General features: G+C 38.2%; 1 protein-coding gene across 2 annotated transcripts in view; it reads left to right on the forward strand.

Annotated features, from left to right (window-relative positions):
• ANK2 (ankyrin 2) overlaps positions 1-25879 on the forward strand; it is a 316797-nt gene that overhangs the window by 281989 nt on the left and 8929 nt on the right. For both annotated transcript variants that reach the window (XM_059826980.1, XM_059826979.1), the window contains 9 exons: positions 151-276; positions 2490-2612; positions 4186-4218; positions 6529-6550; positions 17924-17998; positions 19960-20091; positions 20613-20759; positions 22094-22376; positions 24141-24426. In XM_059826980.1, coding sequence (XP_059682963.1) covers positions 151-276; positions 2490-2612; positions 4186-4218; positions 6529-6550; positions 17924-17998; positions 19960-20091; positions 20613-20759; positions 22094-22376; positions 24141-24426 — 1227 coding nt within the window. The remainder of the gene's footprint in view (positions 1-150; positions 277-2489; positions 2613-4185; positions 4219-6528; positions 6551-17923; positions 17999-19959; positions 20092-20612; positions 20760-22093; positions 22377-24140; positions 24427-25879) is intronic.

The raw sequence follows: 25879 nt of genomic DNA on the forward strand, positions 1-25879 counted from the left end.
GGTAACTGTACATAACAAATCTTGTAAATGCTGACAAGTCCTAGCAATTTAAGAAATTGATTGAAACGACTGTGGAATTATGCTTAAGAAGAAATCCAAACCGCCTCACTGTGATTAATTGCTGCTTTGCTTCTTTTTCATTTCCAATAGGTGTTAGAAGGAAAACCCATCTATGTTGACTGCTTCGGCAATTTGGTGCCACTAACAAAGAGTGGGCAACATCATATATTCAGTTTTTTTGCCTTCAAAGAAAATAGACTTCCTCTGTTTGTTAAGGTAAGGATATAATATGAGCTATGGATTGTATTTTTATTTTTTTCTACTTCTGAGTTTTCAATGAACTTAGGAGGCTGAAGAACAGTTCCAAATTATTTTATGATAATGGATTAAATGTTGACTTGGGTAGTCAAAACAACCAGAAGCGGCTACCTCAAATTTAGTAATGTTTTTCTCTAAATATAATCACCTGTGCCTGTGTTCTGCTATATATGCATGTGTCCACAGCATTCTTTCAGACACCAAAATGGTACTTCTAGGAATCCTGTTCTCTACCTAATAATCTAAAGAGCTGATCAAGTTTCATCTTGTTTGTTTTTCTGTATCATGGTTCAATATATTGCAGGAAAAAATGCGAAACTGCAAAAAAGTGTCAGAAAACATTGTAGAATTGGCAGAAATCTGTCAAAATATGATTGTTGTACCCTACACTTGTAAATATGCATATGGCTATAAATACAGATGTAACTGTTCTTCAAACAATCACCCTCTTCAGTAGCAATGCAAAACTTGGGGGTACAGTAAGAAAAGCATGGCTTCTTTTTGGGTATTTCAAGTTATGGTTTTACCATATTTTTGAGAACAAAGGAAAAAGGCAGTAATTAATTTTGATAAAATCCCACCTGTAACCTAATTTCATCCCTGTAGTGTCTATTACTGCCCCATTCTATTTTAAAAACTTTTATGTGAGTAGGAAAGTTTGTAAAACAAAAGCCAAAACAAGAAACCTCCGTTCGTCCAAAATTACCAAATGCTTTAGCCCTAGCTATAGAGCCAGTGACGTAAACACTATGGTCCACGGAGCTCATCTGCGTTGTTCACGAGATCTGCAGGGAGCAGTAAGTCGTGTAAAAAAAGTGCTGTCGCTGTGGTCTGTGCTAGCAGCGGAGAGGGCTGCTGTCACAGAGCCACCACCACCTTCTCGTCTGGAGAGACAGGTTCAGAAGGCGCTGCAAACCTCTTCCCACAAACTTTTCCTTCTACTGCGACATCCCGACTACAACAGAGTACACTATTACCATTACATAAAACAGTTTTAGAGAAATGCTTTATGAATGGAAACTTCCAAAAAGTGGAGAAAATCAACCCACTCCCTCATTCTATTAAATTCGCTGTATGCTGCTAGACAACTTTTAAACTCCCTCTCTTCTTTCCAGCTATATTTTGTAAGCTTGTTTTAATTTAGAACTTCGTCTATACCACCACCTACCTTTGGCTTTGCATATTTTTCTCCATGATGGGTTTTCCAAAATATGTTCAAAACCATGTGTGTCTTGGCATCTATTATTTTCAATCTGATAAAGTTAATACACATGTATCTAATTGTATCATTTCATCAGTTCAGAAAACTAAGAATGAGGTAATGCTTTCAGTTGTATTTGTTCTGTGATACTCTATGTAATCCTCCTGACTTTATGTACAAAAGCGACAACTACATCACCAGTATCTTAAGTTCTAAGTGCTTACACTTGTTTCTACTAACAACTGTGAAAGAGGCTTTTCTAAGATTCACTGCAAAATCTCCAAGTATGGCATGATGTAGTATTTTTTGTAGATAATAATGGTCACACCTATAAATATATTCCAGCAAATGTCTTCATTCTAAGACTAGGATTTATCAGTACGTTTGAGAAAACGTTTTGCAAGAAGAAATTTTAAGTGTAATCTTTCACTGTTTTCAGCCACTCAGCCAAAAGAGTAGCCAAATGAACAAACACAATATTTAATACTAAAATTTTAGCAGAGTTATCGCTAACATCAGCACAAATACGTATTCTTGCCATATGGGGGAAAATTACTTAGTTCCTTTTATCACCTAATACAAAGTGAGTCTCTATTATGACTGTGAAGTTTGGGGACCATTTCAGTGAAAAATGGGTATCGTAAGTTACCACAGAAGCCCAATCATACTGGAATGTCTCAGTTCTTTTAAGACTGTGATTACAGTGTTAGGACTGCCTTCAGTAAATAAGTTTCTAATGTGTAAGCATGTACATGCTTGTGTCTTCTCTTGCTTTGACACACAAATACAGCCATATGTACATTTACAAACAAGAAGGGGAAAAAAAAGAGAAAATACATTAATTTTGCCTACGTGGACTTTTTCTCCCACATCTAGCTTCTTTCTGCTAAATAGTTTTGAGTGGCACAAGTAGATCATACAGCAAAAGAGCAAAATAACAGAGTAAGTGTTTGTATGTTGGCTCTACCAGGTGCGAGATACCACTCAAGAACCCTGTGGACGATTATCATTCATGAAGGAGCCAAAATCTACAAGAGGCCTCGTTCATCAAGCCATATGTAATTTAAACATCACTTTACCTGTTTACACAAAGGTACTGTGAAATGATACTGATCTATAGTCATCAGCATTATAATATAAACAAGAAATGACTAGGAGGGCAAAATATTGTTAAAGCTTTGTAGTCAGGTATTTTAAAGAAGAATAAATGCCACCCAAGGGCTTTCAATTTCTTGGGTTTGGTACTCTTAATGCCAGTGTTCAAAGAGGTTATCGAATATTTTCAGAGGACTCAGAAGAGATGACAGAAGGGAGGCGAAAATCCAATTTGCACTATATAGCTCCTGTGGTTTCATTTGGTGTTGCACGAGACCTATGCTATTCTTATTTCACACAGAAATTTTACCCAGATTCTCTGTTCAGGGGTGAGACAGATCTGGGACTCAATGAGTACCTCTAGGTTCATTTTTTGTTTTACTAAAGACTTCCCACGCTGTCTAATCATGTCTTGTGACACCTCTCTGGAGAGGAAGTTACCATTCATACTTGTTTCACAAAGTGTAAGGATAATGTCTGCAGATCACATGATGTTCTTAAGGTATGAAGTACCGAAGGACTGAAAATTATTTGTAATTTTTTTTTCATTTGCCAATTTGAAAGTTAATGGGCTTTGCAACAGCATTTTTAGCTAACAGCCTTGTTTTTCTGTGGTGATAGTGATAAAAATGTAGCAGACGAGCTCTAGAATTTGGAAAGTTTATAGCAGTGCTGAAAATACTTTCTTAGACTAGATGTTAATATTACATTGACTTTTGACATTGACTTTTCTTCCTATGTCTGATCAAATCTTTCAAGAATCTATGAGTACGTCACATTGTGTAAATGGTCTTTCTTCAGAATAATGTTATAACAGTTATTAATGTACCCGGGGAAGAAAATGGTCCAATATCAAGGGCAAAAAAAGGAGAGGAAAACTCTAGTATGAGTTAGTATTTATAAATAACAAGATTGAGACCAGCTGAATTCTCATAAATCATGGGAGTGCCCTTGATTTCTGTTTAGGTGAGATCAGATATTAAGAAGCACTTGTTTCCTTAGAAAGAGTCAGTTTATTGCTATTTTGTGATAACTCGGATTTTTTACTGTCCTTGTCAGTTTAGGAGCTGCATGCCTTTTAGGAATGTATTTAGCTGTTTGCCCAAAATCCTGCCTGTTGGTGTTCATTTTTTCTCAGCATTTTTAGCATATAATATAATCTTTATTATAGCTTTTTTCATATAATTTAAAAATAACACATCTCAACATATTTTAATTTTAATGGGTTACGTTCTTAACTATTTTAAGTATTTATTCGTGCTAATTTATGGGTGCAAAAGCACTTATGTATTTTAAGTTTTGGTACAAATAAGGATCATTAGAAGTCTAACACCTGGAAGCAACTTTTCTGTTTGTATTTTGCTTGATTCTGTAGCCTTTTGTGTTTTAAACTGACAGTTCAGTTTTGCCACTTTTTGACATAAGAAATCAATTGCAGAAACATACTACGTTTTCTTCGTTTCTGTTAAATGTTGTCAGAAGTCATTTTGTCCTACTCTCTTCTTAAAAATGTGCATTTTGCCTGCTCTGTTTTCCCCTTCTCTTTTTGCATGGCATTTTGGAACTGAAAGGAATCAGAATCAGATCAAGAACAAGAAGAAGAGGTAATGTTGCTGTAACAGCATGTTATTGCTTATGCATACTACTAAAATACAACAAACGGATATGGCATGGAAGATTAAATCTGTAGTGAAACAGGCATATTAGTCATTAGCTCAGTGCTACAGAAACTATGAAGAGTCCACTTAAAAGAGTCTTGCATAGGCTCACTCTTGGAATTTACTAAGTTCAACTTTCCCCACATTAAAATTAAAGTTTTATTGATTCAGATGCACTGATTTTGAAGGTGTTTAATAGTTCATTTTGCTTTCAAAACAGTTCCTTAATAATTTAAAAATTATTTTGCTCAAGAATAAGCCATACAAGTGTATTTCTTTAAGCTTTATTCTATGCAGCACAAAAAAGGGGAAATGGAATTGCGTTTCCTGATTCTAAGAACCATCCCGCATCCTAAAAATAATGTAGGGTTGCTACTAGACTCGTCTAAAGTATTCAGAACCAGTGGATCATTGGCATAGTATGCTTTTTATTAATAGCCCTAAGCACGGTCTGAATATGGTTCCTCTAGTTAGTGGTGGTGGGTAGGGAGGAACAAAGGCAGAGGAACAGACCTAAATACAACAATTACCTCCATCAGCGAGTTCCCCACTGTTGGGGGGAGTCTGCGACCAGATTGCAATTGAATGTACTGCCTGTGAACCTGGAAGGGCTGCAATTCACAAATCTTGTCCATTTGTAACATCCAATAGACTGGATCTTACAGATTTCTGAGTTGGATTACTGAAGTCCAGTACAGAATCAGTGTTAACCCAGAAGTTACAAGTAAGTTTACCCCAGGTAAAAGGTGTAGAGTTTTCATCTTTAGCAGAAACTGAATTGCATCTTAATGGAGAAATGTGGCCAGCTCCCCGCTACACTCCCAGCCCTGTTCTGGCAGTTAGAGCCATTTCATAAGGTCTGACCCCTACATGAATGAGTAACATTAGAAAAGCATCCCCACATTTTGATGATGTTCAGCTGTTGGAAACAAGTAAGAGTGCCAGCACTGTGAGAACAGCCGGCTCCCCAAAGACGATGGACAGCTTCTCCATGAACTGCAAACCAGAATTCAGAAGTTTTGTTGCATGAATTGCAGTTTCCTATTATCATTACAGAAATATTTACCACTCCTATTTGAGTGCTGAAATGCAGGCACTGTCAAGTGAAAACATGGCCAAAGGTTTTAAGCAAATTCTCACTATATTCGTTCAGAAAGTAACATTTCTTATCAGGTGATCATTCCATTTTGTAATTCTTTTAGCCTCTATAATGCTGTTTATGCATTCCCAGTGAAGTCCCCAAAAGGTGGGAGCCTTCTTGGGGGCTTTAACACACACAGTTTATTGTATCAACAGCACTGCATAGCTGATTTCCATTCCTCACAGACATCCTACCACCACAAGTTTGTATAGGGAATTAAATGTTTAGTGCTACTTCTACTATGTACTGTTGCATATCCAAATTTACACAACAAAAATCTTTTTTTGCTTGTGTGGACAAATGATTGTGCTAGCAGAACTGAAAAAAAGTCAAATTAAAAGGCAACTTCAGAAATTTGCTTCCTGAATTTTCATAGTCTGACATTGCATTTTTTTTTAATGTTTTTTGGCAAGGACTATGTTTTATTTTGAGTAACAGTAGAATTGTATGGCTTTTTCAATCTGCACCCAAATACACTCTGAAAAATCAAAAAGATGGCCTCTGAGGGCCATCACTGCTTCCATTTAGAGGTATCAATAACTATTAGTGGCATCAAGTCCTAGTTCTCGCCTTAGGCAGTAGCAAGCCTGCAGTGGTTTCGGCACCTGCTTTTCATCATCACAAAGTACAGAGGCAAAAATGCAAACCATGATCTCAAAACGAATATGTACAATGAAACTACATATAAAGCATACTAGTTGCCTTCCAGGTGGGACATACGCCTTCGGATGACCATATTGGACTTTTTTGCTTTAGACAGGAAGAAATAAATTAAGAACAATGCAAGAACATACCCAGTAATACAAAAGTCTGGGTCCTCTATACTGCTAGTCGCATTTCAAGAAAATGCATTGCAACATTTTGCATCTACTATTGACTATAAATATAGCAAATTAAATATTTTTTTAAAAATTTTTCTGTGATTGGAAACACTAAATAAATTAAGCCATGCTTTTACTGTTATTTTAAATACATTCTTGGTTCCATTTAAGCCAATGAATCTGTGTGTCTCCATACATGTAGTGGATTTGACTCAACCTGTACTACTTCACTAGTGACTTTATATATATCAATTTTATTCAAACTTTTAAATTTCCCCCTTTTTTCTTTTCCAGGTTGATATGACTTCAGAAAAAAGTAAGGATTTTTTTTTTTGAAAATGTTATAATGCAGTTTGTATGAAAGATGGTTAAGAATAAAGATAAGCATGAAAAGAGAGCTAAGCTTTAACTGCTATTGCTAATAACATCGATACTTTAAAAATGTAATAGAAAACAATTTAATACCAAAGCAGCTATCCAATTAAATACATTTTAATGTATAAATTAACAAGTAATACAGTTTAAAACAGTTCATCTAAGCATTTACTTTCCTTTGACATCCCTAGAGATCCCGCTATTGCTATTTTGCTTGTATGAATGCTCATCTTTCCATTTTTTTTGTTTTGTCCATTTGTTGACACACATTGTTGCCTCATATTTGAGATAAATGACAGTATCACTTTTAATGAAACCGTAATTAATACTCTGATATATTTCATTAAACTCATGAAATACAACCATGCAAAAAAGTGATACTGTCCAAAGTAATCAGGCTGTTTAACCCTTCTCCCTCCCCCATGCCCCCCGCCCTTTACTGTGGTGAAATATGACTGGAAATACGACTGTTAAGCTTGGTACAGCATATATACCCCTTGTATATACAGAATCAGGCCATTATTATTAGAAACTGAGGGTGAGTGCCAAAGATCTCTGTTAATGAAGATGCAAATCAAACAAATATATGTTCAGTCTGAAGAGTATCTCTAATAAGAACTGTCTCCAAATGCAGTGATTTCTTAAGTCTGTTTAGGAAGAGAATGACTTCTGTCTTGTTTCCAGTTCAAAGTGCAATGTCTTGCCTTTTTTTTCTACATTGCATTTTGAAGGTTATTTATTCTTGGTGTATTATGTACATGTTTTAATTGGAAAGACAACAGCACCATGATCCTGAAGATCAAATGGATGATGATTCCCCTCTAACCTCCTTTGTCTAAAGCAGAAATGCTTCATCTACAGAATAAAAGGCATCAGGGTGTCTATAGCTAATAACATGGTGGGAAATAGTATTCACTGTGATTAGCAACATTATTAGTATCAGATTTTTGCTCTAATTCATTATTATTTACACCAGGACGACCAATTTCATCAAGGTGGAAAAGGCACACCATAGTATAGCCAGCAGAGTGGAATTTCAGTTGCCCCGTGACTCACCTTGGCCATGGGAAATGGGAGGTGAATTCAACAGAACAGTAAAACACACAGGTGAAAAAGGGCTTGAATGCTCCCCTTGCCACATAATTATTTACTCAATGCCGTACACCCACCCTAAGGAAGGTGGCGGGATGCAGGTTTGGTGAGGTTGCTCAGTTGTGGCTATCACAGGCTCATCTAAATTCAACATAGCATAGAGCTAGGATTTTTGATGGCTCTTGTACCGGATGATGAAAATACCAGTCAGATAGCAATTTAGTTTTGCTACTTCTTCCTTTGGCTTAATGGAAAATTAGTTTGATAATTAGGTAGAACTGCAAGCAGGAGAGTGAGAGAGAGAGACACTGTTCCCGGGAATTGTTAAAAGTGTAATTAACAAACACAAAGGAGACCAACAAGTGCCTGCTTAAAGACCACTGAGATGGCTCACATCATGATATCCAAATTGCTGGAAAATATACATACAATCAAACTTCTTTTCAGGCGGTTAGCCCAGTTCCCTTATACTTCTGCTAATGGTCATCTTTAGTTTAAATAACTTTTAATTGCAATGAGGTAATATACAAGTGGCTGATTTTTTGGCCCAGTAGTTGTACTGTTCAGTGAGAACTAGGGCTCACATGAGCACGTCCTTTGTTTGGGAATGATTATTTACATAACGGGAAATGGATCTATGAGACAACGCAGAAAATCTCACCCCTGTCAAAATACTGCCAAATTCACCTTCATGAATAGACCTTAAAGGTCTCAGCCAGAAGCAGGATAAGAACTGGTGTTTCTGAAAAGTGTGTTAGAGACTTCACCATTTGGCCATAGAGTCAGATCCTTCCTGGTCTGCTGAAGAGTTAATACAAGTAAACAGCTCTCATGAGAAGAATCCAAAAGAATGAGGGCAAGCCAAGAATATGACCCAGAAGAGCTTAACAGTTAGAGGTACTTAGTTTCAAGATCCACTCTGCTGAATCCAAAACAATTTCCCACTGAGAAAAGAAGTAAGTGATAAAATCGAACAACAAAACCTCCAGAACACCATAATAAATAGAGAGATTTTTATCAGCGTCTTCTTGTTCTACTTGATCTAAAGAATTATTCTCAGAAACAAACGTTTGCCCTTTAGTTTTCAAAGTTATGTTGAGAGACAGAGCAGCCACCAAGACAGCTGTGCTACACTCACCTTCCTTAGCAGAATGAACAGTTTTGCGATGCAAGCTAGAAACACTTCAGTGCAGGTGTGAGGGAGGCCAACCATGTCATATCCAGAAGCTTGAAACAGGCAAGAGTACTAATCTGGGATGTTAATGACTACACTGCCTATCCTAAAAGGTCCATGTCCTGCACTCTACCAGCTGCATTTACTGACAGCTGTTGACCATTCCTGACTGTTTAGGAGTTCTCTTATTTTTCTCTAGGAGTACTTTCACCACTGCTTCCTCACTCTGCTAACTAGCTAGGCCACCGAGAACCCCAGCAAGCATTCTTGCTACCAGCCACACACTGTTCGGCTAGTACATGGGTTTTTCTTCCCACTGGAGCTTCTTTGCTTCAGGCTAATTAACTTGACTTTGGCCAGTGAGATAGTCATCTGTTTGACATTTAGGAAAATATGTATTACAAAATTACTAGATAGCATTTCAGTATACACTAGAGAGTTCAACATTAAAAACAGCAGCACCAAACGACCAAATTTTCAGCACCAAAATCCACCCCCCAGCAGTCTGGTTATAATTAATGTACAGCACAAACATTTAGCATTCGTTACACGCAAGAGAATACTGTAGCAAAATGGATATTTTTTACAAAGAAATACAGATAATTGTGTATTGCTTAGGTTCTCCTTATTTGCATTACTACTTTGATTTTTAGACTGGGGTGCAGAAACATGTCAAGTTTTATGTGCTCTACTACCTTTAAAGGAAAAATGTACAAGTATAAATTCGAAGCATTGCATTCTGTTCATAACTTGCTTCAGTCCTCCAATGTTTCATTCTGTTCAATATACATTTTCTAGTAGTCTTTTCTGAAATTCAATATTCCCAGCAGCCGGTTATGGCATAATGGGAATTACCTACATCTAGCTTACTATATATTGATTTCACAAATTAGACAAATATTTCACCACAGTATGTGTTACAATATTTTCATGTGTCTTTAATTTATATGATTAATTTTTAGAGCTATTGTTTTTTAACTGAAGCTACATACCCAACAGCATTTGCAACACCTTTGCTTTGCATGGAAATAACTTGCCTTACATGAATTGTATGTATGTGTCTAGTGTGACTGTCTCTGATTTTTGGTTGCCATACATTACATTTTTTAAAACTTTGAAATCACTTCTAAGTTGATTCACAGTTTTTTCTTATCTCTCCTTTTCTTCTCTGTCTTCTCTTTCCTCAGTCAATTCATTAGTTGTCAGTGAGGATGTTCCAAGGAAAGGACCATGCCTCTTAAAACAAAAGAATGTTTGTTTCATTGTTTAGGTGTGAAATCCCCTTAGATGAAATGCCGGTTTGCAGCTGATTCAGATCTCTACATATTTGATCATATTTTAGATTACTGCAGAATTACTTTAACTTTTTATTTTGGTCATTAAGAAAAAAAATGTTAATGTTATTCTGACAGTTTGCTAACACTGGCTTTCTCTTAGAGGAAATCGACTTTCAATCAGTTCTAATGCTTTCCCCCTTTTTTCTTGTTTATTTTTATTTGAACATTGATCTGTAACATCTGAACAATCTTGAGATGCCTATCTTTGTGTAACTTCACTGTGTTTCTTCTGTTTTTAATTTCAAGTTTTGTTGTTGTTGTTTTGGGTTTTTTTTAGTGGTGTCCTGATTTGGTTTGTTACAGCTTTGATAATGTACGTGTGGTTGTGCTATATTGATAAAGTTAAGCAAGTTATTTCCTGCCATTTTCCTTTTCAGTTTCGGTTTTTTTTTTCCCCCCCCCTGTTAGCTTTGCTTTGCTCTTGTACCCTCAGATCTTGTGGATCCACCATTCCTGGCCCATTTTGTTGACCTTCCTACCACTGCAACCAAAGACTGTCATTTTCAGTCCTGATTACATTTTCCAATCTCTATTTTTGATTTCCATTTTACTTTCAATGTTTTTCATTCGCATCAAAGATGACGAGACAGAATCTACAGAAACATCTATCCTGAAAAGCCATCTGGTTAATGAAGTCCCTGTACTAGCCAGTCCAGACCTGTTGTCTGAAGTTTCTGAGATGAAACAAGATTTGATCAAAATGACTGCCATCTTGACAACTGACCCTTCTGATAAATCAGGCTCCATTAAAGTGAAAGATCTTGGAAAAGCCACTGAAGAAGAGCCAGGAGAGCCTTTTGAAATAGTTGAAAGAGTGAAAGAAGACTTAGAAAAAGTAAATGAAATTCTGAGAGGTGGATCCTATGCCAGAGAAGAACATGTTTTGCAGAAGTCCCTTTCCAAACAAGAACTTGTAGAAGAAGAATGGGTCATTGTCAGTGATGAAGAAATTGAAGAGGCCAGAAGAAATGCTCCTTTAGAAGTCACTGAACCTCCTTGTGTGGAAGTCAGGGTAGACAAAGGGACAACAGAAATGGAGAAGCCAGACATGACAGGAATGGTAGATTACCTTACAGAGGATTTAAAAACTTACGTTTCTCTCCATGAGGTACAGCCACAAGCCTTAGAAGAGGACTTAGTAGAAGAGAGATTTGAAGCTGTAGTAGTAAGCAGAGATTCTGAAAAAGGACAAGAATCTCCAACAACTGAAACACTAAGTCCGCAGGAGCAACACAAGCCAGCCTTAGAAATTAAAAAGCCAGTCAGGACAAAATTAAGAGACAAGCAAAAGCAAAAGGAAGGCAAGATGCACAGCAGTGAAGAACAACCAGGACTAACAAAGCTCACTTCTGATGAGTCACTAGGTGAGGAACCTGGCTTAACACTGACAGCTGCTCCTGAGGCTAAAGCTGTATCCCCTGTTATAGAGGAAACTCCTATTGGCTCAATAAAAGATAAAGTTAAAGCTCTTCAGAAACGAGTGGAAGATGAACAAAAAATACGGTCAAAACTACCTGTCAGAATTCAAACAAGAGAAGGCACTGCTGAAAAGGCTTCTAAAAGACCAGCACAAGTCAAAAAACCGGTAGCACACAAAGCACAACCGCCTGTTTCACCTTCTTCTAAGACAGAAAGACTTGAAGAGACCATGTCAGTTCGTGAACTGATGAAAGCCTTCCAGTCAGGTCAAGACCCATCCAAGAATATATCTGGACTGTTTGAGCACAAATCTGTCAAACAGAAGCAACAGCCACCTGAGAAGGAAACAACTCGGAGAAAAACAGTTTCTTCACAAAGTGAAACGAGGCGAGTATCAAGCCACAAGACAGACAAACAGAAGGACAAACAAAGCACGACATTAAAAGCAGAGAAAGAGCTGCAGTCAAAAAAAGGAAAAATGCAAATTTCTACCATTGAAATTAGCAAGAAAGCTGTAGGTAAGGACCAGGTAAAAGAGCAGAGCAGCAAAAAAACAACTGAACCTCTCCCTCCAGTATTTGATGATGAAAGTGCAAAAGATACAGCGGTTGCGAAGGGCAGGACTTCTGATGACCATGGAGATACTGACTTCCAGATCAGCCCTGACAGAAAAACCTCAACAGACTTTTCTGATGTCATTAAAGAAGAACTGGAGGATAATGACAAATATCAACAGTTCCGACACCTTTCAGTGACAGAGGAGGGAGAGCTTAACTTGGAGCAAGTACTGACCAGTCCTTTCAGTGTTGCTTTTCCCACAGAGTATGTGAAAGATGGATTCCTTCCTGCTCTTTCTCTGCAAAGCGCTGCTTTTGACGGGAGCTCAGAGAGCCTTAAACACGAAGGTGTGGCTGATTCTCCAGGTAGCCTACTTGACGGAACCCCTCAGATCAGCTCTGAGGAAAGTTATAAGCATGAGGGTCTGGCAGAGACTCCAGAAACAAGCCCTGAAAGCCTTTCATTCTCACCAAAGAAAACTGATGGGCAAATTGAAGAAGCTAAAGGAGCAGCTATAACGCACACAACAGCAGAAACATGTTCTCCGAAGGAACTCTCTCCAAAGGAAGATGAAAAAGGTATTACTGACAGACAGCTAGATGCTGTTGCTGAGACTAGTAAGTCTCATTCTGACCATGTATCAGAAGAGCTTGTACCTACAGCCTCTGAAGAAGAGGCTGATAAACTTAAAGAAAGTAGCTCAGCTTCCATTATGAAAGATATTAGCAGGGATAAAGAATCCAGAACCACTGCACATTTAACTGAGTCTTCTGAAACACACGACACTGCTTTAGAGAAAGAAAAAGATATAACCTGTGAACGCCGTGTTGTGGTTAGAAGTCCCCAGAAATTGGAACTTTCACTTGCTAGCCATGATAGTGAAAGCTTTAGCCCAGTTGCAGATGACTCTTTGGCTATAAGTCATAAAGACTCACTGGAAGCAAGCCCAGTGCTAGAAGATAACTCATCACACAAAACGCCTGATTCTTTGGAGCCCAGTCCTATGAAAGAGTCTCCCTGCCGTGATTCCCTTGAAAGTAGCCCTGTAGAACAAACAGTGAAGGCTGGTATTTTGGGGCAGGGTCCTCTTCAGTCTGTTCTTAGCAAAGGGGAAACCTGCCCAGAGCTGGCATCGGTGCGTTCCAGGATTCTCCGTGACCCTGAGGGAAGTGCTGATGATGACAGTCTAGAGCAAACATCCCTCATGGAGAGTTCAGGGAAAAGTCCCCTTTCGCCTGAAACTCCAAGTTCTGAAGAAATTAGCTATGAAATCACACCTAAAACAGCAGACTCACAGGCACTGTCAAACATACCAAAGTCGGCCGTGATCCCTGAAGTCAGTGAAGAACCAGAGGATGATTCAGAAAGTGAACCAAAGAAGAGATTCACCCCTGAAGAGGAGATGTTTAAAATGGTGACCAAAATCAAAATGTTTGATGAATTAGAACAAGAAGCAAAACAGAAGAGAGATTACAAAAAGGATTGCAAGCAAGATGAATCTTCTGTAGTTGCTGATTCAGAAGCTGCATGTGAAGCTGAAGAAGCAGAGTCAACAGCTGTAGAAGAAAAAGATATACCTTCAGTGGTGATGTCTGCAGCTGAATCTAGAAAAAGTTCTTCCTCTTCAGAAAGTGAGCCGGAATTGACTCAGCTAAAAAAAGAAGCCGACTCAGGCCTCTTAATGGAGCCTGTGATCCGAGTGCAGCCACCCTCACCATTACCGTCCAGTATTGACTCCAGTTCTAGCCCCGATGAAGCAGGTTTTCAACCCATTGATTCAAAACGATGCTCTGTCAGGATAGGTGCAGTTAAAGGAGAGCAGGATAAGCCAGCAGAAGATGACAAAGAGGAACCACTTATCCTTGGGGGCAGCTGTAAGGCTTCCGAAAGAGAATCAGGCACTTGTCATTCTGATGGTTGTGTATCAGCAGGAACTGATGAATCAAAATGTGACAGTACAGATGGCAGTGAGACAGTTAGTCCCAATGCCCCAGTCACACATTCTGAGGGTACTCTGTGTCATTCCATTGGTGACAGTTCTCAAAAGGAAGTTCATGCTGGGTCTTCACTAACACCACAGCAATATGATACTACTGAAAAAGATGTCAAAACCACTGCGTTGTTAACAGACGCAGATCTCATTTCTACAGGAGCTGTACCTGAGAAAGTAGATGATAGTTCTGGTGGACGCAGTACCCCTGAGTCCTCTGTACCACAAGATGGCAAACTGGCTGAAGATGATACCACTGACCATTCTGCTTTGGGAAGTGATTTGGGAAAAGCAGATACAGATTTTGAAACATCTCAAAGAGATATTCATGCTGAGGAACCCTTACCAGACTATTCATCCCTTACCACTGAAACAGTGGAACTCGAAAGTTCTGTAGCAGATGCTGCTGAAAGTAGTGCTCCTTATATAGTAAGCCCTTATGAAAATGTGTCTTCTGAACATTTCTTTACTGACTCTGAAAGTAAGGTAGGATCTGGTAGAAGTCTGCGATCTAGGGAAAACTATTCTATTGAAGAAGGAAAAGATCAGACTAGTGAAGCTTTACTTAGCAGAGACACAGGTAGTGAGTATCACTCTTCAGAGGAAGTATATATGGAAATAGAGCCAAAACCAGAGGATGCATTTCAGAAAATGTCACAAGGGTCTTCAGCATCAGATTCCACAAAATCGGCTGATTCTGCCCTTGAGGGTATAAGAGATGAAACAGAGAAATTGATCAGTCGAGTTGTCATCACTAAAACTGATGTGGATTCTGACATGTGGAGTGAAATACGTGAAGATGATGAAGCTTTTGAAGCTCGAGTGAAAGAAGAGGAACAAAAGATATTTGGGTTGATGGTAGACAGGCGCTCACAAGGCACAACACCTGATACAACACCAGCCAGAACACCCACTGAAGAAGGGACACCACTGAGTGAACAAAATCCTTTTCTTTTTCAGGAAGGAAAGTTGTTTGAAATGACTAGAAGTGGAGCCATTGACATGACCAAAAGGAACTATCCAGATGAAAGCTTTCAATTCTTCCAAATGGGGCAGCAGCCTCAGGAAGAAGTTTCTTTATCTGAAGAAGTGAAAGAAGCAGCAGAGGTGGAATCTTCTAAGCTGAAGGGCTCACCAGATCCATTTTCACCTTCAGAATTAGAGGACTCGGATATACAAGAAAAAGATACATTGAAATATTCACCCCCAGCATCTGAGCCTAGTGATAAATCAGAAGAAATCACGGGTGAAGGTGTCAGCATAGGCACCACAAAAGCAGATCTTAAATCCAGAATTCCGATTAAAATGGGTATTTCAGCTTCTTCAAAATCACCAAAGAAAGAAACTGCTGCCTCTGAAGCTGAGCCCCTCTCTGGAACAGAGACTGACATGGTTGATAGCAGTCAGGTGCCTTGCCCTATCTCTCCTGAGCAGTCTCTAATAGAAGATGAATTAGATTTTTCCAAAGTCACTAGATTAGTTTGTTCTGAACAGGGCGATGAGTCCCCGGACTCTTCACCAGAGGAACAGAGATCTGTGATTGAAATCCCTACTGCTGTAATGGAAAGAGTGCCTTCTTGTGAAAGCAAATCCAAAATTCCTGTAAGAACAGCTGCTGCTGCATCGCAATCCTTGCAACAATCGGAAAATGAGAGCCTTCCCACAGACGGCTTCCTAGACAGTTTGCAGTGTGAAGGAAAAGATGACCAAGCAAAACCAAAGTCTAAAATTCCTGTCAAAGCAGCTTTCCAAAAAGCTGAACAACAATATACATACTCAGACACATCTGTCCACAAGCTAGACTCACCCAAAGCTCTTGACGTGACAAGCAAACTACCTATGAAACAAGATAACCGAAGTAAATCTGAATCTGATGCAAGTATTCCCATGGACCCAAAGACTAAACGGTCAATAAAAGCTAGGAGTTATGCTGAGGCAGAAGCAGAGACCAGGGAGAGGGAGAGAGAGATGAAGTTTGAGCTAGACTCAGATGAGGCAACAACAGCAAGACCCAAGGTATTTTCATCACGGTTGCCAGTTAAAAGCAGAAGCACTACAGCCTCCCGCGGTGCTTTTAGTCCCACAAAAGAAAGTAAGGAACATTTTTTTGACCTTTACAAAAACTCCATAGAATTCTTTGAAGAAATTAGTGATGAAGCTTCTAAATTAGTGGAAAGACTCACGCAGTCAGAGAGAGAACAAGAATTAGTTTCAGATGATGAAAGCAGTAGTGCCCTAGAAGTTTCAGTTATTGAAAATGTGCCATCCAGTGAGACTCAGCAGGCAGTTCCTGAAGACATCTTTGACACCAGACCCATTTGGGATGAGTCTGTAGAGACTCAGATTGAACGTATCCCTGATGAAAATGTCCATGACCATGCTGAAGGTATTTGCCAACGACTGGGATTCCCTGTGCGACGCATGTCATGAATTAAACTTTTCGGTTTTTTGTTTTCTTTGGTGTGTGTGTGCGCGTGTATGTATGTTTGTATACACGTGTAACGTGTGTGGCATTTTCTTTTAAGCTTTTGGTGGTTTGTTGTGTATTTTTTTCCCCTGTGAACTGTGTTTGGTTTTTTTGTGTTGTGTCTGTATTTTTCTTGTCTGTGAAACAATCTCAAGATTGGAAACCATGAATGCTTATGGGAAGTGTTACCTTAACAAACAAAAACACTTCTAAAAATCTGTATTGTTTTACCATTAAACTGATTGGTCAGGTCATGCACTTTTTGGCTTTTGGCTTTCCCTGGCCCTATTCTTAACTATTAGTTTTCACTAATAATGAGATACTTGGGCATTGATTGAAACTGAGACAGGCAAATCCATTTTCTTTTGAGTTGTTACACAAAGAAATCTGCAGAAGTTTTAAACAATTAAGTTTTTCATGTTCCCTTTTTTTGACAATCTGTCTCTCAAGAAAATTCTGTCTCATCAGTAACTTTTAGTACAAGTTTTCTGGTGTTTGGGTTTCCTTTCATCTGCTTGTGTACTGCTACTGAGTAGCCATAATGGAAATCCAGTAGCTAAAATGAAACATGGGTATATCATTAACCCTAAGCAATTTCTGAATCTGAGATAATCGCAATCCATGTCTGCATTCAGGGAAAATCAAAACTCAAATTCTGCCATCCTCGAATTAGCTTTGGGGATGGGAGGAACAGTCAGTCTCACTGTTACCGAAACACATGAAGACTGGCAAATGAACATCTGATTTTTCCTTGCCTTCATTGTAAGTATTTTATATCACTCCCTAGTTGAAAGCATCAAAGACACTTAAATTAACACTATCTCAAATACAAACGATAATATGAAGTGCCATATGGACTGTTTGAACAAAACTTTCCCTAGAACAGAAAGAACATAATTAGAAGCACCAGTCCAGATGACTTTTTCAACCTTGGCATTTACTAAGGAGGCATGGAAAATTATGGCTCTTGACTTAGTTAAAGTCTTCAGTTTAATGTTAGAATGAAGTTTTAGAATAAAATGCTTAGCCAAAATAGGCACAGTAGGCACTTCAGTCCTTGTTTAGATAAAAGCCTGATTTTCAAATGGAAAATGTAGATAGTCCTGTGCTTTTTGAAAAATCAAGCTTTTTTTCTTTTTTTAACCTGGGATTTTACAATCCTCGCTTTAGTTACCCAGATGTAACAGCCTGTCCACATTTAGGTGCTTTTCCTTCTTGGGCTATAAAAATGTTTTTAAACTTGTAAAAGGCAACTTGTGGCTCTCTTTGACCTTTAGATCAACAGGATGATCAGGAAAGGACAGAGGAAAGACTGGCCCACATTGCTGACCATCTTGGATTCAGCTGGACAGGTAAAATGCATGTCGTCTATTCCAGAGAGAAAGGAGGGGAGCATTCCTCACTTTTTGCATGTTTCTTTCAGATGATTTCCTGATTATCTAAAGATGTTTTATAGAAACATTTCAGTAGCTTACTGTTGTCCAGTTACTAAAATTCCTATAGCTTATTAGGTAAGAACTCAGACGCAGAGATATTGTTACAGACCTATCTGCAACACTTTAACATTGTGGATTTAATAGATCTGAGACAGTTAACATTACTGGGGACGAGTGAAAGTAACACAGAATGAAATGCAGATGTCTATCACTGAAAATCAGCTAAAAAGTGTTTACAAAGAAAAAGAGCTGTGCAGAAGTCTCAATGCTGTGTCAAACTGCAATCCAACAAAAAATTGCTGCAAAAAAAATTAAATCAGATCTACACTTTTTCATATCTATCCCTAGAGCAGTACCATGCTCCAAAAAATAAGCAAGGCTCCAGGAGTTAAAGAAGAATTGTATACCAGAGAAAAAACGTTAACTCCTTGATAATGAATATTGTGCTCTGTACTGTTTTTATAAGCATCTGCAGAGTATATGCAAAATATCACTGATATTTTTGCTTATGTTACTCACCTCTTCTTTTCCTGTCCTCTATTTCAATCCATCGAGAAGACTGGGAGCATATGTCACTCACCCCATCATGGATTATCTTGAAATCAGTAGGACTTGGACCTGTGTGATACAACAGATTAGAAATCTGCTGAGAAATGTATATAAATGGATAGACATTTCTGAAAACAAAACTAGAAAAAATGGATGCTCATCAAAATATACATTAATGTTTTGTAGCATTTTAGAGAGGGCAGGGTAATACACCTGCATAAATATTCCTGTCTTATATTGTGGTAAAAATTGATTATAGTAAAGATTACTGTGTCAAATGTTACTTTGGGGGATAAAATAGTGGTGGTTTTTTGTTCAAACTTATTTGACTACCTAGGATTTGAATCTAATGTGTAGTTACTGTGTATTTGTTGAAATTTACAGTTGTGCCAGTTTACAAGCCGGCCTGCAAAGAAGGTTATCTGGGGTTTGGGGTTAGGGTTCCTCCACCCTGTTAAAACATGACACCCTCCAAAATCAAGCCCTTGCCACTATAGCGGTAATGACAATGGAATAGAATATGAATCCTTCTTTGTGAAAGAAGCAGAAGTCTGGAGACCAAGAATAACAGTAGGAATCTCAAAATTCTCCATGGCTTTAACTCATTTGATGACCTGTTTCAACAGTTGCATCTTAGTCTGGTGATGGCAGAAAGCTGCTCCTTGTTCTGGATACAATAAAGATGTTACAGGCTATTAAAGCATTTCTCTTTTCTGGACTGCAGTCTGAGCCTATGCTACATCAGGAAGACACCAGTTAGTCTTAGTTTCACATTTTCAGGTTTTGGTTTTCAACTGTAATACACAGACATTTACTTTTCTTTAAATGAAACAAGTCCAGGGGAGCAGTAGTATTATGCTTTAATCTAGCCCTACAAAATGCCATTACTTAAAATTAATTCTTTTAGTAGATTTTGATCAAAGTTTCTGAAATATTCAACATTTCAGAGGATAGAATCCACTGAGCATGGTGCTCTGTAGCTAGAAATATTTTTATCTGCTCGTGTGCTGCTATTTCTGCAAGTGTGCTCTATTTGATAGATTGGCACTGCTAAATTTTGTCAATAGTGTTGTGCCTCTGAGAACTAGGAATGGTAGACACAAAAAATAAAAGCTCACACAGACCCATCACTTCTAGGCATAACGCATTTCTGTCTTTGTCATTAACTTACTGTTTAACAATGTCTCTAAATAGAGCACAAAGTACAGAGAAGCAAAGGGAATTTGGTTTCAGAAAAGTTTGTAATCCACTTTGCTGCTGATAGCCGTAAAATAGATGTAAGGCGAGGAAAAAGAAGACATCTTTACAGAGATGGATTTCTTTTTCAGAGCTAGCAAGAGAACTGGATTTCACAGAAGAACAAATCCACCAGATCCGCATTGAAAATCCTAATTCACTTCAAGACCAGAGCCATGCACTCCTCAAATACTGGCTTGAAAGGGATGGGAAACATGCAACAGGTTCGTTTCCAGTTATAGTACATATAACTGTCTCCGATTTGCTAGTTGAGGTGACAGATGTGTGTTATAATCACAAAAAGAAAATTTGGGTGAAATTTAGATTATAGAAAGAATGACCATAGATTGTACTTAGCTTTTTTTAAGCTTGTCTGTATAACATGACATATCATAGGATTCTCAGAGAAAATAGTTTAATCTTGTTCATTTGAGGGCAAGGCAGAACATCTTACAGCAAAGAAAGAGAGTGGAAAAACACTGCGGCCTCTTTTTCCTAAACTGAAAAATGTTTGGGGAAACTAAACAAAGTTGTTAAAGGAAAAAACAAAATGAGTGGTAATTTTTATAGGCAGCCCCTTCGGTTAATTTTAGATTTTACACAGCAGTGCTTCTAAATGCATCTGTATTTTATATGTGGTATTATATTGCTCAGTATCCTATATATGTCCTTCATATGGAAAACAGAAGGGAGAGAGCATGTGTAATTCTTAACTCAGGTACATGGTGTCGTTCTAATGCCACAGATACAAATCTTACCCAATGTCTTACAAAAATCAACCGCATGGATATTGTTCACCTAATGGAGACCAGCGGCATAGACTCCATGCAGGTCCATGGCACTCGCACGTACGCAGAAATTGAACAAACAATAGGATTGGACCATAGTGAAGGTAAGCGTCTCCTGATCCAGACTGCCCAGTTTATCTCATCTAAGCACTAGCTTCTGTTCTGAAATGTTTGACTAGGATAATCTGTTAACTCTTACAACTGAGCACTAGAATCCTATTTTGAAAGCACAGATAATACGGATGAATGCAAGCGTGACATCACACAGGTCACTGCTTCACCGGGTATAAGATCTCTGCATTAGCTGATTCTTAGAAAGCAAATAAAGGAATGTTGTCAGAACCTAATGCAAATCCTTATGCCCGGTTTGTTGGGGTTTTTTTGCTTATACAAGTACTTTCATAGAAGTTACGAAACTTGCATTAGGATTTGACCAAGATTTGTAAAAGGAAAACTACTCCATGCTTTGGAAAAACCTTTGGATTCAAGTACCCAGGATACTGTAATTCTTCTGTGATCCTATTGGATTTCTTAAGTTTACAAGTTCAGTAGATTAGATCAATGGTTGTGAACTAAAGAAACGCCTCCAAATTATGTGAAATAAAAATCTCTTTTCTGGAAGCGATATTTTACATTCTTAAATTAGTATTGAACTAGTAGCTCGGTAAAGTATTAGACAGCTGCAAATGTCCCATGTTTAAGAGAATGTAGGAATAGAAGGTTGTTTGCTATAATTAGCATTCTGATATCACAACCAATTAGATTTAGAACATTAACCTCCATGTCCAGCTCAAAATCAGTAAAATCAGTTATGTTTTCCCCCAAGCTATTCTTCAGAGTTCAATAGGTTCCTAGTGAACGTGGCTAGTAAGGAAAAACAAAAGCCCAAGCTTGTGACTCGTAGCCTGTGGAACAGAAACGCATGTTATTTTACATTTTTTGCAGAATGAGAGCCCTTGCTTTGAGATTACAGGTTGGGGGTGGGTGGACATGTTTATATGCTTTGAAGCACATAAATTAGCTAGTTCTTGCATCTAGTCCTGTATTAATTTCTTTGTCCATACTTGTGTAGTTATTTTTTCCGTAAGCAGATAAATGGGGGCGGGGGGGGAAGCCACTAAAACATGTCCTAATCTGCTGGAAGAAACCTGTTGTGAATCTTCTTTCATACTTTGAGGGTTTCAAGAGTAATTACACTAGGTAAATTTCTGGGTAAATTTTATTTTGACTGTCAAGATTCATTATTTGGCAATAGTAGTGGTAATTCAGTGTTCCTTCGGCTACTTAGAGAGGTTATGTCCTCTCCCACTCAAGATGTCTAAAAATTTCACGTAACCTGTTCCATCCAGGGATTTTAAATGCACATAGAGAATGAAAAGGACTTCCTGCATTCTAGTAAGACTTGTAATGACATTTCTCATCTGTCTGTTTTTTAAAGGGTTTTCTGCACTGCAAGAAGAACTGTACAGTTCAAGACATAAGAAAGAAGAACAACATAGAATATCTAAAGACATTGAGCCAACTGAACACCCTCCTATTGTCTCTGAGGAAGACGTGTCTGTCAGTTATTCTCCTTTTCAGGACAGTACTCCCAGGAGTGAGGCAGAAGTATCAATGGCTGAGCTCCTGAGACAAGCACATAAGGAACAAGTAGAAGTTGAATTCTCAGGGAAACCCCAAGATGTGCCAGAAAAAACATCTGCTTCACAACATGAATATTTGTAAGTGTCAAAAGACCAGAATGAAACCTATGTGGAACGGATTATCTCTTCTCTGTGTAATAAGGGAATTTTATAGTTTTCTTTGAAACATATGAACTCAACTAGAATTTTCCTCCAGCTGTGCACACCAGTTCGTTAGTTCCTACTGCAGGTTTGACTTTTTAATCCATGTGGAGGAAGCCTTAAGGATTAGGAGAGAAAGTCAGTTTGTCACTGCAAACGCAAAGCAATAATCTAGTCTAGTACATATGCTTTACACCCAGGAGAGAGTATGCGAGGCAGAAAACAACATCTAAGAGGACTTATGTTGCACTGATAGGCGAAAATACCAATACTTCCTAATGATTTGCGTTAGGAAATGAATGTTTCTGAGGAATAGAGAATACATTTGAGACAATATTGCCAATACTAAATGAGAGCAGTGACGACAGGGGAGTATCACTACACTTCATGTCTAGTTCGAACTAGGAGGAAAATTGGGCTAGGTTTAAATAGCTCATAAGGAGCACATACTAAGAGGAATTATACAATAATATGTATAGCCTGATGAATGGGAAAAAAAAGCTGGATCAGTACTGTTTAACTTACACTACAATGAAATCTTTCCTTACTTTAGAACACAATTGTTTCAAGGGCAGTAGTTGGGGGAGCAAAACAAATTGTCAAAACCCAACTTGTATCAGGAAAAAAACATATACATGCAAGTTATTCTATTACTGTTGTTATTACTGTTATCTACTCGTGGGATTGGTTATGGAGAATGGAATCTGGACTGCTATTATTAAAATTTAAGAATTTCCTCCATTAATTTTTAGAATGAGAAGGGAAAAAAAGCAAGTATGGAGATGGTAGCTCCAAAGCATCTCAGAAGTTTTAGAAGTGGAAGATTTTATTTTTGCAGGATCACTATTTTTCAGGCTGTAATTCCACCAGTTTTGATATAGTTGTCTTTTTTTCTTTTTACCAAAATACATGAAAAGAGAAAAGTCAACCTCAAAAGAAGATTCTAGGTGGTGAAGCGGGTAATGTTTTCACAATTAGTGCAAATCGGAAGTGACTTTTTCAAACTAGCATCAGTTATAAGGTTACTTGATAAAACTCAATTAGATAAGAGTTAGCTTAGTATCTGAAGTCACTATTATTCACCCATATGCAACAGAAAAACATTGCATGTACGTATGCTTTAATATATGTATTACCTTTTTATATGTTACGTAGGAACATATGTAATAATATGTTTAAATAACTTGTGGCAGCAATTAAATCATAGCAATGTTCAACAATGAAAATAACATTACAAACAAAATAAGATTCTCTACTAAATTTCTGTTTGGTAAGGCTCCAGAATTCTACGTAAAAGTTGGTCTCTCCTCACCTGCAGCTGCATAGCTTGTAATTAATGTAGAAGGTGCTTCACATCCATCCGTAGTGATCCAGTCTCTTTCCCCCAAAAAATAATAGGTAATACTTAGATTTTTGAGGGCACAAGTGGCAGCAAAGCTCACATAAATCCTTTACAAAGACCAAGTTTTGCAGAATCGGGTGCAACGTTTGGACATCCATTTGGAGATTTTCTTGGGTCAGGAAGATGAGAGAGATTCCTAGCCAAATTGCTCTGTGGTTATTGTCAAGGAATACCAGTTACTTCTAGACTTTGCTAGATGACAGACAACATAACAATATTTAATCAGTGCATAATGTTCGATTTATGGAGATTGTAAATCACTGTGTGGTAGTAACTTCCCTTGAACCTGCAATTCACAGTGTCAGAACTCCAGGAACAGAGCAGTCTACAGCACCAGTAACTGGAAAAGCAGCAAGTGAAAAATCTGCACACTTCAGTGCAGCAAAGGAAGAGAGAGAAAAAACATCCCCACAGCCCCCATCACCTGCTCAGAGAGGTGACTCTCCCATCATCCAAGAGCCCGAGGACCCCCAACTCCACCATGATGACCTCTCTCCAAGGAGAACTAGTCTAGTGATAGTGGAGTCAACTGATGAGCAGACAGAAAAGTTTGGAAGAGGCTATGAAGAGGAATCTTTAGAAAAGGTAAATAACAACTTTGCCTCAAAGTAATTGACACAAAACCCCAAGTTTTATGTCTCGCTTATTCCTTAAGATGAGAATATTTTTAATTGACTTAATTAATCCCCATCTGCAACTGAGTCTTTTCTCCTTTCCTCTGTGGTTATAAGGGCTAGCTATAGTAATTTGTGTAGAAGTTTTCAAAGCTGAAGCAAAACCCAGATCCTAAAGTCTTAGACTGTAGTTCTGGTTCTGCTACCCTTATTTGTCCTTTGGTCTGAGACAGTTACGTCCATGCACGTGAGAGAGAGTTAGTACAAATAACAGGTGCAGAAACAAACTGTGTACAAGTGAAAGCTGAAAAACAGATGTAATGAAAGACAAAGTAATAATTTTAAAAGCTTATGAAGAAAGGCAAGACTAGCCCAGAGCAGCATGAAGAATGACATGAAAAATACTGTAAAGTTAGTGAGATGGAGAAGAGGCAGCAGGATGTACATTGTGGAATACTAAAGATGTACTGGAAGAAAAGAATTTGAGAATGGTGTTTAGGTAGCATGCAGGCAGTAAAGAGAAATGGAGACAGGAGATGAAGAGAAGAACAAAAACTATGTGAGGTAGGTCGTTGGCTGTGTAAGACAAAGGAACCTTATTGCAGTGTTTGGGGAGGGGGAAGATGTCAAGAGGCAATGAAAGAAAGCAACTATATGGCTTTTAGTGGGGGATTTCAATTACTTGGCAGATAAAGGTTTAAGAATAAACAGCTTTCTTTGCCTGTTCTAAGTAGAAGAAAAGGAGAAGGCATAATTGGGCAGGAAATTAGTTTTATCAGTGAAGTTAGAGGAGAGAAAGCACAGTTCTGCTTAAGCAGAAATTGTTTCCTGTTTTGACATTCACCTAGAAACAGGCTCTTTCTTTGGTGTTTACATTGCCAAAGGTACCACCTCCAGAATGACGAGTTTCAGAGCTCTGCCTCTGGGATCTCAGAAAAAGGTTGAATATAAAATATGTAGGATAACTCAGATGTTGGAAGATTGGCTATAATAGGACTCGATACAATGCCTGCTGTAGGAAAGGCTGCCCTCAAAGATAATGTACTACTTTTTCCCCTCCAGTTCTTTTATTAAAGTTAACCAACAACAACAACCAGAACCACCAAAAAGAAACGCGCCCCCTACCCCCACCCCCCCATTTATTTTCCCCTTTATGCTTTTATACTGCTGATATTTCCCAAGTAGTTCTTTTCGGCTTCTCTTTGCCTTCTGACCTCTTCATTTAAATTTTTAGTTCTTCCCTATGCAGGAGAGAGAACTTCAGCACTTGTTACTAATTTTTCTTCATCTTTCCAGTGCCAAGGCTATTGATACATTGTCCTCCAGTTAAAACTGTTTAGTCCTACTGTCTATATGCTGCACTATGTACTTCCCGGTATGGAGCATTAAAAGGCTTTCATATAATTTTCTCTGTAATTAATACA

Source organism: Gavia stellata, chromosome 19 (assembly GCF_030936135.1).
Source record: "Gavia stellata isolate bGavSte3 chromosome 19, bGavSte3.hap2, whole genome shotgun sequence".
Classification (NCBI taxonomy): domain Eukaryota; kingdom Metazoa; phylum Chordata; class Aves; order Gaviiformes; family Gaviidae; genus Gavia; species Gavia stellata.